General features: G+C 50.8%; 2 protein-coding genes across 2 annotated transcripts in view; one reads left to right on the forward strand and one right to left on the reverse strand.

Annotated features, from left to right (window-relative positions):
* The window catches only part of trappc12 (trafficking protein particle complex subunit 12), a 34,522-nt gene extending 27,111 nt beyond the window's left edge, over positions 1-7,411 (reverse strand). Inside the window, exons 1-3 of the mRNA XM_013915566.1 lie at positions 7,334-7,411; positions 4,676-5,950; positions 4,442-4,558 (exon numbers count right to left, since the gene is read on the reverse strand). Of these exons, the coding sequence (XP_013771020.1) occupies positions 4,442-4,558; positions 4,676-5,941 (1,383 nt within the window). The 5' untranslated portion in view covers positions 5,942-5,950; positions 7,334-7,411. The remainder of the gene's footprint in view (positions 1-4,441; positions 4,559-4,675; positions 5,951-7,333) is intronic.
* A 107-nt stretch (positions 7,412-7,518) lies between these two features.
* Positions 7,519-10,840, forward strand: part of eipr1 (EARP complex and GARP complex interacting protein 1) — a 48,441-nt gene continuing 45,119 nt past the window's right edge. The window contains exons 1-2 of the mRNA XM_005751732.1: positions 7,519-7,671; positions 7,781-7,864. Of these exons, the coding sequence (XP_005751789.1) occupies positions 7,630-7,671; positions 7,781-7,864 (126 nt within the window). The 5' untranslated portion in view covers positions 7,519-7,629. The remainder of the gene's footprint in view (positions 7,672-7,780; positions 7,865-10,840) is intronic.

A 10,840-nucleotide genomic window follows, 5' to 3' on the forward strand; every position in this document is an offset into this window, starting at 1 on the left:
GGGGTACCGATCGGGTTTCCGGTACAGATCGGGTAGCGACAGTCTCCTTTCCATGTGGAGGAGCAGCGGATCTTCCCTGGCCGCCTCCATAACTTAACTCCTCGCCGTATCACACGGCAGAGCTCGTCCACCTCATTTCCGCTGCTCTCGCGTATCTGCGATCTGATTGTAATAATGTTCCCAAACACATAAACCGCCGTCGCAACGACGCTGCTCCATCTGGTGGCAGGAGGCTGCGTAACACTTCACCGTCGTTGGTCATCCATTAAAATTTTAACAATGAGATTAAACGACTCCTTATTCTGGTACCGACAAGCGACAACAGCGACGATTAGTCAGCTAGTGGTGCACATCCTGAATTTTTTCCCCCTCGCACCAGAAGCTGAAGTATTTTTGCGTGACCTTTACCGCGATGCTCTTTTTATGTTTTATAAAAATTTAAATAAAGTCTCCTCTCCAAAGCGACCTGCTCTCGTTTCTCCTCCACACGAACAGAAATCAGACGTGTTCAGGGAAAAAAGAATGTCTAATTATTTTTACTTTTCGATTCCCCGCTGTGCAGCTAACTGAAGAGTAGTAACTGTAATCAGACTACTGAATAACAGCACAGTGGTGTGTGACAGCAGCTCCGATGTCCTCATTCATCAGCTGAGGGCAGAGAGGCCGACGCCAAGAGTCAGAGAGAGAGGAAGTGCAGACTCTCGGCCCTCCGGTGAGTGTGTTCAGTGTGTGTTTGTGTCCTCGCTGCACATGTGTGTGTGCATGAACAGTGGCAGTGGGTGCAGTCACACTCTGGATCTGCAGCATGACTCATTCTGCCAGCTCATAGCGGCCTCTGCATCACACAGGACACCGCACGACAGGATAAAGCTCAGCGACGAGTGTCAGCCGAGCAAAAGGCTTCACACACACGCACACACACACGATCCATCCATCCTCTATTTCTACGTGACTGATCAGCTGTCTTTAAAGGCATCACTCTTCAGCAGGCTGCACTTTTAATGGCCTAAAGCTTTCTGACATTTGCACTTCCCTAACTGTGCGTGTGTGTGCGTGTGCGCCTGCGTGCGTTCACATCCTCTCGTTTTCTGAATCTTAACCTCCCCTCCCAGCTCAGCGAGCTACATCGCCTACGACAGCTTTGATCTACGAGTTTGTTTGATCTTGGAAGTTTGAAAATTTCATAATTTATTGGTAAGTAAATCATCTGAATGCGAGTAGATGGTCGTAGATGGAGGAGGCAGATGGTGTCGGATCCATTCATCAGCCGGAGTGACTCAGTGCTCCATTATTATGTCAGCAACGCCACACAAGCTCCTTATTAAGCAGGATGCAGCGAGCAGAGATGTCGTCCTTCAGCCGGAGGCCGCGGGTTCAAGTCTGTGTTGGAAATCATCTGCCTCACAGAACAAAAGCAAGACGCCGAATCTGAGGCGGCAGCAGAAGGAAAGAAAGCCGCCTTGTAGCTCGCACTGACCTTTGAACTCCGAGAAAAAAAAGAGGCGCTCAAGTATCACGTTATGTGGGATTTCCAGGTCTGTGGCACCGAGATGTGCTGATGTGGAGGAGAAGGATATAAGAGTGAAACGTGTCACAGCATCTGCACATTCAGCAAAGAGAAGATCTGAAGCTCTTCTGTGTCACGCAGCTCCACTGAGGACACCACTGCATGACTTCTGACACATCCAGTGTTGCTCAAGCTCTTCTGAGAACAACAAAACTTCACCGGCATCTCCTGCAAAAACACAGAGATCTCTGCAGCCATGCACAGGACACACCTCCTCAGACTCGGTCAACTCGGAGCTCAGACATCGTTCAGCTCATTACTGCTGCGTCTATCCTGGAGCTTGTTTTTTGGTCTCTGCCCACGGCTTGTGGTCACGGATCGACCAGCAGCTTTGCCTTCTGCACAACAGAGCAGTACAGCGTCCGCATCACTGTCAAGCAGCCCGGGTCAGACTGGGCGCTCTGCCCTTTCAGCTCTGAGCTTCCAGGTGCCGACTGAACTGAGAACCGCCCCAACGAAAGGTGGAGGTTGTCGCTCTAAAGGCCTTTACTCCGAGCAAACGGCACGAAACCACACATTAACAGGTCATACAGAAATACTGTTGTTGTATATTCAATAACGGTGCACGCTGAGCTACACTTATTTCCAAATGCAGTAGTCTTAGATGGAAACTTGTTTCATGAAGCTCTCTGCGCACTGTTCTTGAGCTCATCTGAAGGTCATATGAGCTTTGAGGTCTGCAGCGATTGACTCTCCAGAAAGTCGGTGACCTCTGAGCACAGGTGACATCCTATTACGATACCACGCTGGAATTCACTGAGTGAGCCATTCTTTCACCAACGTTTCTAGTCTTATGTAGACGGTAAATGGACTGCTTCATATACAGCGCTTTGTACAGCTTGCCTCATCCACACTTTTAGGCTCTTTCTGTGGATTATATACGTTATTTACGTGTGTGTGAAAACCTCGTATGAGGATGACAACTTCCAACCCAGAACAGGGACCGCAGGGCCCCGACCTGGACCCAGGTCTGGTGAGCTCCAGGTCTCAGCCAATGGGCTCCGATCAGAACAGCCAGGAGGAGTCACAGGGATCCCAGAGCGCTCCACGTGCAGGAGCAGCTTTGGACCTTTCAGTCTTTAACATAATGATATAACTGTTCAATAAACAAGGTTGTTGTTTTACAGACATTGTTATCAGCTCGCCTCCAATAATCTAACGTCCAAACACAGCAGGAGGTGAGCGCGAGCAGCGACCTCCAGGAAAACGAAGGCCACCTGTGACATCAGGGCGGCTGCATCCATCTTTAATGGGCTCTGTGGGTAAAAGTTGTGAGTCCAGGCGAAGCCTGCTTTGATGCTTGCTCTCTCTGCTCGTCATTCATCGGCGAGCCCGCGTCATTCATCGGCGAGCCCGCGTCACCTTCCTGCCTCGCCATCTCTCCTGCTCCGGGGAGCCACCCACACCAATCAGCAGACGGCGTATGATCCTCACACACTCACCTATAGTGCAGCTGACTGCAGGCTGAAAGCACCATATTGAGTGTGTGTGTGTGTGTGTGTGTGTACACCAAGTCCAGAAGGCCCTTGAAATATGCACAGCAGTCCTATGCATAATACATGGGCACAGCAGGAAGAGAGAACTTGTGAGCAGAGTGGATCTCCACCTCTCCATCTCTCCACTCCACCTCTCTCCATCACTGCTGCTGCTGTGCATATGTTTTAAATAACAAGCGTCTCTCAGGGTCGTTTGTGGGTCAGAAATGATGATGGAGGGAATGCACGAGGGCTGCAGAGGTAGACGAGAGATGGATGGCAGCAGCGGAGGGAATGAGGTGAGACTGCGCGGTCACAAAGACACACACACGCATTTTTATGCTTGGCAGGAGAAGAAACAGGATATGAAGAGAAAGGAGGCGAATGATTCACTGTTTTCAGTCAGCTGAGACCGAAAGCAGCCAGCGGCTTCAGCAGAAACACCGACTGTCAGGAGGTCAGACAGGCTGCAGCCGCCGCGGGACGCCGAGCGCCGCTTTACTCGTTTACCTCCAGAAAGCTCCTGCAGGACAGCACGAGCTCTCAGAGCCTTCCAGCCACCGCCGAGGAGCCTGGTGCAAGAATTACAAATGCAGAGTGACCTGTTTCTAGACCATCTGCAAAAGCTGCCTGAGCTCTTCTGGTTACAATCAGAGCTGCAGATACGCTTTTAAACAACTCCATGAATTTAACTAGAAACACTGTTCAAATTATGCACAACAACAAAAGTAAAACCATCTCCAGCTCCTCAAATCATCCTCTCCAGTGTCACCTGACCCAGGAGACGTCACCTTCCTGCTCTCTGAGATTTCTATGATGTGCCTCTGCACTGTGCGGTGTTCATGGACCCGTGTGTGCAGATACACACATGTGATCAGGCAGGTAAACACGAGTGGCCCACCTGAGTCTGTGATCATCGTGTGGGTGACTCTCTTTGGGTGGAGCCAAAGTGTAAAACTCTTCATGGACACGAGTAATCACTTAGCACGTCACCGTGGAAACCAAGACAACAAAGACTTCATCAGGATCTTTTCCTAAACTCAGCCGCACTCCTTGGTTTTAGTTAATAACGTGTTTAAAAATGCTAAAAATAAAAACGTGAAAGTCTGCCACATGTATGACTTCAAGCAAAATGATTTGCTGCTCCACCCACTCCTCCAACCTGATGGTGCCGACCTTTTTCACCGTTTCAAACAGGAAACTATTAACTTTGTGTACAATGAAAAGAATCAGCACAAATCAGAGCAACGAAATCAGCAGATTAACTGTGACAATTTCTCAGGTTAGTGCAGAGTTGAAGACGACACCGCGCAGGTGGAGGAGAACGTCAGCTCCACCCACACGTAAACGTCCCGTTTCACGCCGAGCGATGCTCCGCTCACAAACTAAAGGGACTCACAATCAGCTGTTTGAGGCCGTTGAAGGACTGATCCACGAAGTTGGCTGTGAGGACCTGACGCTTCGCGGCCGCCGCCTCTCCCAGAAAACGAAGCATTAGGTCCTTGACGGCGTCGCCCTGTTTTTAAAAACACAGAAATTCAACATCATCCAAAAGCAACAGGACAGAAACGTCCTCGCAGTCACCTGAACACGAGCATGGGCGGGTTTACTGCTGAGGGATCAGAGTTCCTACCTGCAGGTTGTCAAACTTGAGTCCTGGCATGGTCAGTCTGCTGCTCTCCAAGTAGGCGGGGCCGTACTGCTGCGTTGCTACGGAGATTAGCACCTTCCTGGTCTCCTCGCACGGCAGCCAGGCATCGTGGCGCCTGTCTGCCTCGTTCAGGCTCAGCGCCGTCGCAAACGCGTCGTCGCTGCCTGAAAACAGCTGGTTGAAGGGCTGTGGTGGGACAGCTGGAGCTGAGGTGGGGGCGGAGCCTGGAGCCGAGGCTGTTTGAGGTGTGGGTGGCTGGAGCTTGGGGGATGGTTCAGCAGGGGCGAACGCTGAGCTCGGTGTGGGAGCGCCAGAGTCCAGGATCCCTCCGGGGGTAGAGACAGAGGAGGAGGTGGATGAGAGCTTGTGCTCGGGTGCTTCGGCGGAGCCTGGAGGGATCTCAGCATTGGGGTTGGACACGGAGATGAAGGAGGAGGGGGCGGTAAAGGAGTCGAAAAAGTCGGACGCCGGGTTGGTCTGTCCGTTATCTGTGAAGAACTTGCTGAGGCTCGGGCTGGGCTGGCACACAAGCGCCCCCGCCATCTTACTGGGCGTCACGGTGTCTTCGCCGCCGCCCATGCTGAAGCTGGGCGACTTGATGAGGGTGGGCTGGAAGCCGTCGGGCACTAAAGACTTGGGCTGGGTGCCCTGGCTGAATATGGTGCATACGGGGACAGGCTCGTCCTTTGGTTTGGTTGCTCTGGTGATCTCCGGCGCCGTTTCCTCACTGCGACTGTCAGACAGACTCTTCACGTCACCCGGGGAAACGGCGCTGGTCGCCACTTCCTCTGGTTTTTCCTGCGAGCCTCCGTCCTCCTGCTCCTCCACCGAAACTTTAATCTCAGTCGTATTCTGTCCGATCTCGCTCTGCTCCTCTTGGTTTCCCTCCACCGCGTTCTCCTCCTCCTCCTCCTCCTCCTCCTCGCCTCCATCCAGGAGGGAATCGATAGGCACCACGTCATCCTCCTCGCTGTTATTGGGCGAATCAGAAATCATGACGCTCTCCATCATCTGGTCGTTGAGCTTGTCCATGAGGCTCTCTGAGGGCGTGGCGCTGCTGTCCTCCTGTGGTGTGGCAAAGTCCCGACCTAGATCGATGCTGTCCTCCTGGGGCAGACCACCGTCTGTGGGCGGAGTCTGACCTGTGGTCGCCTCAGGAGGGGCCGGAGCCGATACTTCCTGGTTTACATCCTCTACGGCGATGTCCAAGGAGACCGGCCGCTGGGCGTGAGCTTCCCCGCTGTCCATCTCACTGCTCTGCACACAGAAACACACAAACACATGAACCAACAATTCCTCTCATTGTTGTGTGGCGTTCCTGTGAAGCAGGAACACTCATTTCCTGTCATTCTTTATTGTTTTCAAATTTTATTACAGGTCTCTGCGTCACGGGACAGAAACATCAGGTGAAAGAGGACAAAAATGTCCAGTTATGATGTGTAATTTATGCCTGTAGAGGAAAACTACAAGCTGGAAACAAGTAGAAAGATGTTTTTAGGGTTGGTGACATCGTCTCACTGTTGGTGTAACGTGAACTGTAAAACTAAACTTTCAGAAAGTTTGACTGTCAAAACGGTGTAAAAGACAACAAAAGAGATTCAGTCATTAAGACTCCAAATTTTTGGGACAACTTTAAACTTTCAAAGATGTTTAAAGAATAAAGTGAGAGCTGGGACTACAAAGCAGGCATGCCAACGGCAGGAAAAAAATTCCACCCTCACCGCTTCCGCAGGAATTAAGAGGATGAGACGCAGGGAAACATTGCTAATCAAATGCATTTATTAACTGATCATCATCAGGGTGAGCACCTCTGTGAAACGAGAAGTTTGGAGGTCTCAGGAGTGGACGGCCCAGCAAATTCACCCCGAGGTCAGACCCTGCGATGCTCAGGGAACCAGAAAAAGCTGCATCTGAACAAAACACAAGACCTCTGGAACAAACGAGACCAAAGTGCTGCTCAAAGAGCTGTGCATGAACGAATGCTGCAAACCTCAACGACTGAAAGAAGAGCGGGCCAAAGCTCGCCCACAGTGATGACACAGACCGATCACCGCAGGTGTTTATTTAAAAGTAGTTACTGCGTCCTGATATTTTGACTGTAGGATCTGTAACCTCTGAGGGTATTTGAGGCTACCTCGATTAAACCGTGGTTAAACGTGTGGTTGCAGTGACCTCTGGGCAAGCACAGCTTGGTTTCTGCCCGTCAGCTCTTTAAACAGCCTCCAGGAAGCCTCTGGTGTGGTTTATTTTGAATGTCAGATACCTTAAATCAGCATGAATCCCACTTCCTGTAGTCTCGTCGCTTCCTGTAACTGTAAACACAGTATGGTATCTCCGTCTCTGTCAGCACTGAGCTGCAGCACCAGAGCTGCTCGGCCTTTTATTCACGATTACACAGGAGCCGGTACTCGGATTACCAAATCGGTAAAACCGGTTATTGGGTCTGTCTGTCATGCTAGTGCTACTTTAGCCAACTAGCTCAGGTTAGCCAGCCGAGCCGCTAACCGTCAAATGCCGCTAACAGTGTTTTAAAACAGCGCAGAGCGTCTTCAGCTGCTCCGCTGCCGCTAACATCACCGCACAAACAGCCGCAAACGCATAAAAGACCAGGAAGAGAAGCAGGACGGACTGTTTACTTACCGTACTGCAACCTGACAGACGCGCCTGTAACACGCATGCGTCACACAGTACAGCTACTAGTACGGTGCGTCAGAGAGGACACGTTTCATGGTTGCTATTCCGGATCTTCTTCTACGTTGTTTTTAAAGCGTAAGTGTCGTCACACGGCCGTCGTTGCGCATGCTATCCGTACATTTCAGTTTTAAATCGCGGAAGTGAGGCGCTGTGTTGTGTTTGGAGCAGAAAGGAGCGCAGAGGCGCTTTCTGAGCGAAGCCTTTCATTAAAAGAATCAAACCGCGCAGAGGACGCAGCGCAAATGGAGGACGACGCTCCCGTCATTTACGGGCTCGAGTTTCAGGTGCTGCTGCTTCACTGCGGCTCCATTCATTCCCGTCGAGCTGTCTGACAGCTGCCTCTGCGCTGGAATCTTGTATGTAATCCTTACTCTGTACTTCGTTACTCCGCAGGCTCGAGCTCTGACGGCGCAGACAGCTGAGACCGACGCTGTTCGTTTCCTCGTGGGCACGCAGTCACTCAAGTTTGACAACCAGGTGAGAAGCACCTGTCCACAGGTGACGGGGAGCTCGGGATTAGGCGAAATCATGTAAATACTAAAAAACAGGGACCCGGGGGAGGCGTGGAAACATCACAACAAAAACACTCCAGTAATTTTTAATATTCGTACAGTCCCCAAATATATGGTAGCGGTGTGCTGCCTCCGAGCCACAGAGCCTCCATCATCATAGTGCGCCTTTGGAGCTGGGGTAATAAAACACGGCAGGAATTTTCCAGCACACCTTTCCTTCCACACCTGTGATTTCTGGTTTTCCAATGAAATAAACAAATGTGTTGCCATTCTTCCTCTGTGGTCACTGCACCCCTCTTTCCCCCATCTTTTTTCCTTTATGGACTTCATTGAACGCTTGTTGAGATAATGAAGACTTTTGGATACTTGTGAGATTATACCTTTTTGGTTTCTGACTTATAAGCATTTATAAAGATAAACGGCCTCGCTGTAGTGGTTCTTTGAGTTTTAATGTTTTGAGTATAGAAGTTTCTTAACTGAGCAGCAGCCAGACTCCTACCAGACAAAGACACAAACTGATGGAAAAAGAAACTTGGAGAAATTAATTTTATTCATCACTAAATCACAGCTAAGATTTAAATTTCCTCCCACTTTGCGACTTTAACGGGTTTCCTGCTTACAATGGGCCTTTAAAGCTGATTACACACATAACCATGTAAATAAGGAGTGTGTTTATTTTAGTAAAAACAAAGAAATACACCTTTTAGACCCTGAGTCATCTCAAGTTCAGACCCCAGCCACCTCCTCCCACTCATCTGGGGGAGCACCGAGGTGTCTGGGTCCGCCTCAGGGCTCCTCACAGTAGGACGTTTATGAAACGGCCCGCCCAGGAGACGTCCTGGTCTCAGTGTGGAGGAGCAGCGGCTCTGCTCTGAGCTCCGGAACTCCTCACCTGATCTCTAAGGGAGAGGCAGCCGCCCTTCAGAGGAAGCTCCTTTTGCCTGCTTGTGTTCACAGTCTTGTTCCTTTGGTTCCTGCTCTGCTTCTTTCTCCTCCATGAAGCCCCACCTTACCGTGCAGAGGGGTGTGTGTGTCCCAGTGTTGTCAGGGTGCCTTTGTCCTCTGTTAGGGTCTCACAGGACACCTGGAAACAATGCTTCTGAACTGTGCCTGTACATACATATGAGAATTTAAACATTCATTCAAATGAAGTTTCATGAGGTTTAATGCAGGGGTGTCCAACTCCAGTCCTCAAGAGCTGCTGTCCTGCCATCAAGGATGCATCTGAAAGCTGCAGGACTGGAGGTGGATCCCTGGTTTGATGTGTTTGAAAGCACTCAGCAGGTTCAAAGGAAAGGACGCAGGAAATCAAAGTTCAGTGTCTCTACAGACCTCCAAACCAGGGGTCAGAGGCCAGATATGTAAAGTAATCAGGACTTTCTGTGTTAGCATCCTCAGAGACGCTGTGTTACAGGCAGCTGAAGGCTTTTATTCACATGGTTTATGAGTTTGTAACCATGTTATAGACTCTATATTCAGCTTTAAAGATATTGATGATTAATTATGTGTTCAATGGTTATATTTAGAATTAATATCAGCTCCTCTCCACATGGACGTCTGAACTGTTTGTGTGTTTTCTCTGTGAAAACGTGTGTGTGTGTGTGCGTGTGTGTGTGTGGTGCAGGAAGAATGAGAGCATGCATGCACATCTTGCAGAGGTCATTACGGAGACAGATGACAGAAACAGTTGGCTCTAAACGGGGGAGAAATAATTAGCTGTGTGAAAGCGAGGGAGAGATTTGTGCCTTGAATAAGCGAGCCTGTTTCCTGGCAGACGTCAGTGTGAAAACAGTCTGGCACCGAGCGCAGACGCGCTGCAGTCCAAGTCTTGTTTAGCGAGGCTAACGCGCAGCTCGTCGGGAACGGTGACAACGCGTCCCGGTCGATCTGCGGGATTTCTTATTGCATGCCCGAGCGCCGTCCTTCTAAACCTGCTGCAGATTTCAATCGTGCCGCTCGTTTGTTCAGCGGGCTGTTTGCTTTAAAGGCCGACGGTGAGACGTGTCAGTCCCGATGACATCACAGGACGGTCAGCTGATGCCAGCTTTACCTCCATACCGTGAACATGTTCCAGGACCTCCGGCTACACACACTGGGGGGGGGATCATAACTTCACACATGCAGCAGATCTCCGCGTGACATGAAACAAAACTGCGACCAGATCAGTTTTCACAGTCAGACTAAATCATCACTAAAATCTTGCATGGCTTCATGAATGATCAGCTGATTCTGGTGGAAAGACTGACTGGTGTAACCTTGAGTCGGTGATGGCTGCAGTTTGTGATCCTGCTGGTTTTACTGGTGTGTCGCGCTGCAGGGCTGCGGGCCTTGTTCTAAAGTCTTTGTTTCCTGGGTTTCGGGGGGGATCATTGAATCAGGAGCGCGGTGGTCGTCAGCACCGGTTCGCTCGGTTTGCTTTGAACTCCCATGAAAACCATTTTTCCGATTGCCATTTCAGCCCCGACAGCTCGTGCTACACCCGTAAGCCCGCTGCCCTCTCCACCTCCCATTAAGCGTAATGCGGAGTGGCAGTATCTCCACACGCCGAGCCCCTCTCAGATCCCTCAGAGACCAGTCGCTGCGGTGACAGATCGTGGCATTTAAGGCCGCTAACGAGATAAAGCGCCCGAGCTTGGCACCTCTCGCCCGCTCGCTGCTCCTCCTGCTTACTGTCATCAGTGCGGCTAAAGAGCTTTGCTGCAGGAGCCCGTGACGCGGGGTCCACGAGCCAGGCTCGTGCATCCCTCACCCCCCTGTATTTTACCAGCTCCTCCTCCTCTTCCATTGGCACATAATTAAAAGCGCTGGGCCGGCTGCCCGAGCGGCTGAAGGCTGTGAGTCACTCTCCAGGCTAGGAAGAACGGGGGATAAATCACCTGGGGGAGGAGGGCCGGGACTTCTGTCTCCTCTCTCACCTAGGTTCATTGGGGGGGGGGGGGGG

The sequence above is a fragment of the Pundamilia nyererei genome, unplaced genomic scaffold (genome assembly GCF_000239375.1).
Source record: "Pundamilia nyererei isolate P.nyererei 1_Seehausen unplaced genomic scaffold, PunNye1.0 scaffold00324, whole genome shotgun sequence".
NCBI lineage: Eukaryota > Metazoa > Chordata > Actinopteri > Cichliformes > Cichlidae > Pundamilia > Pundamilia nyererei.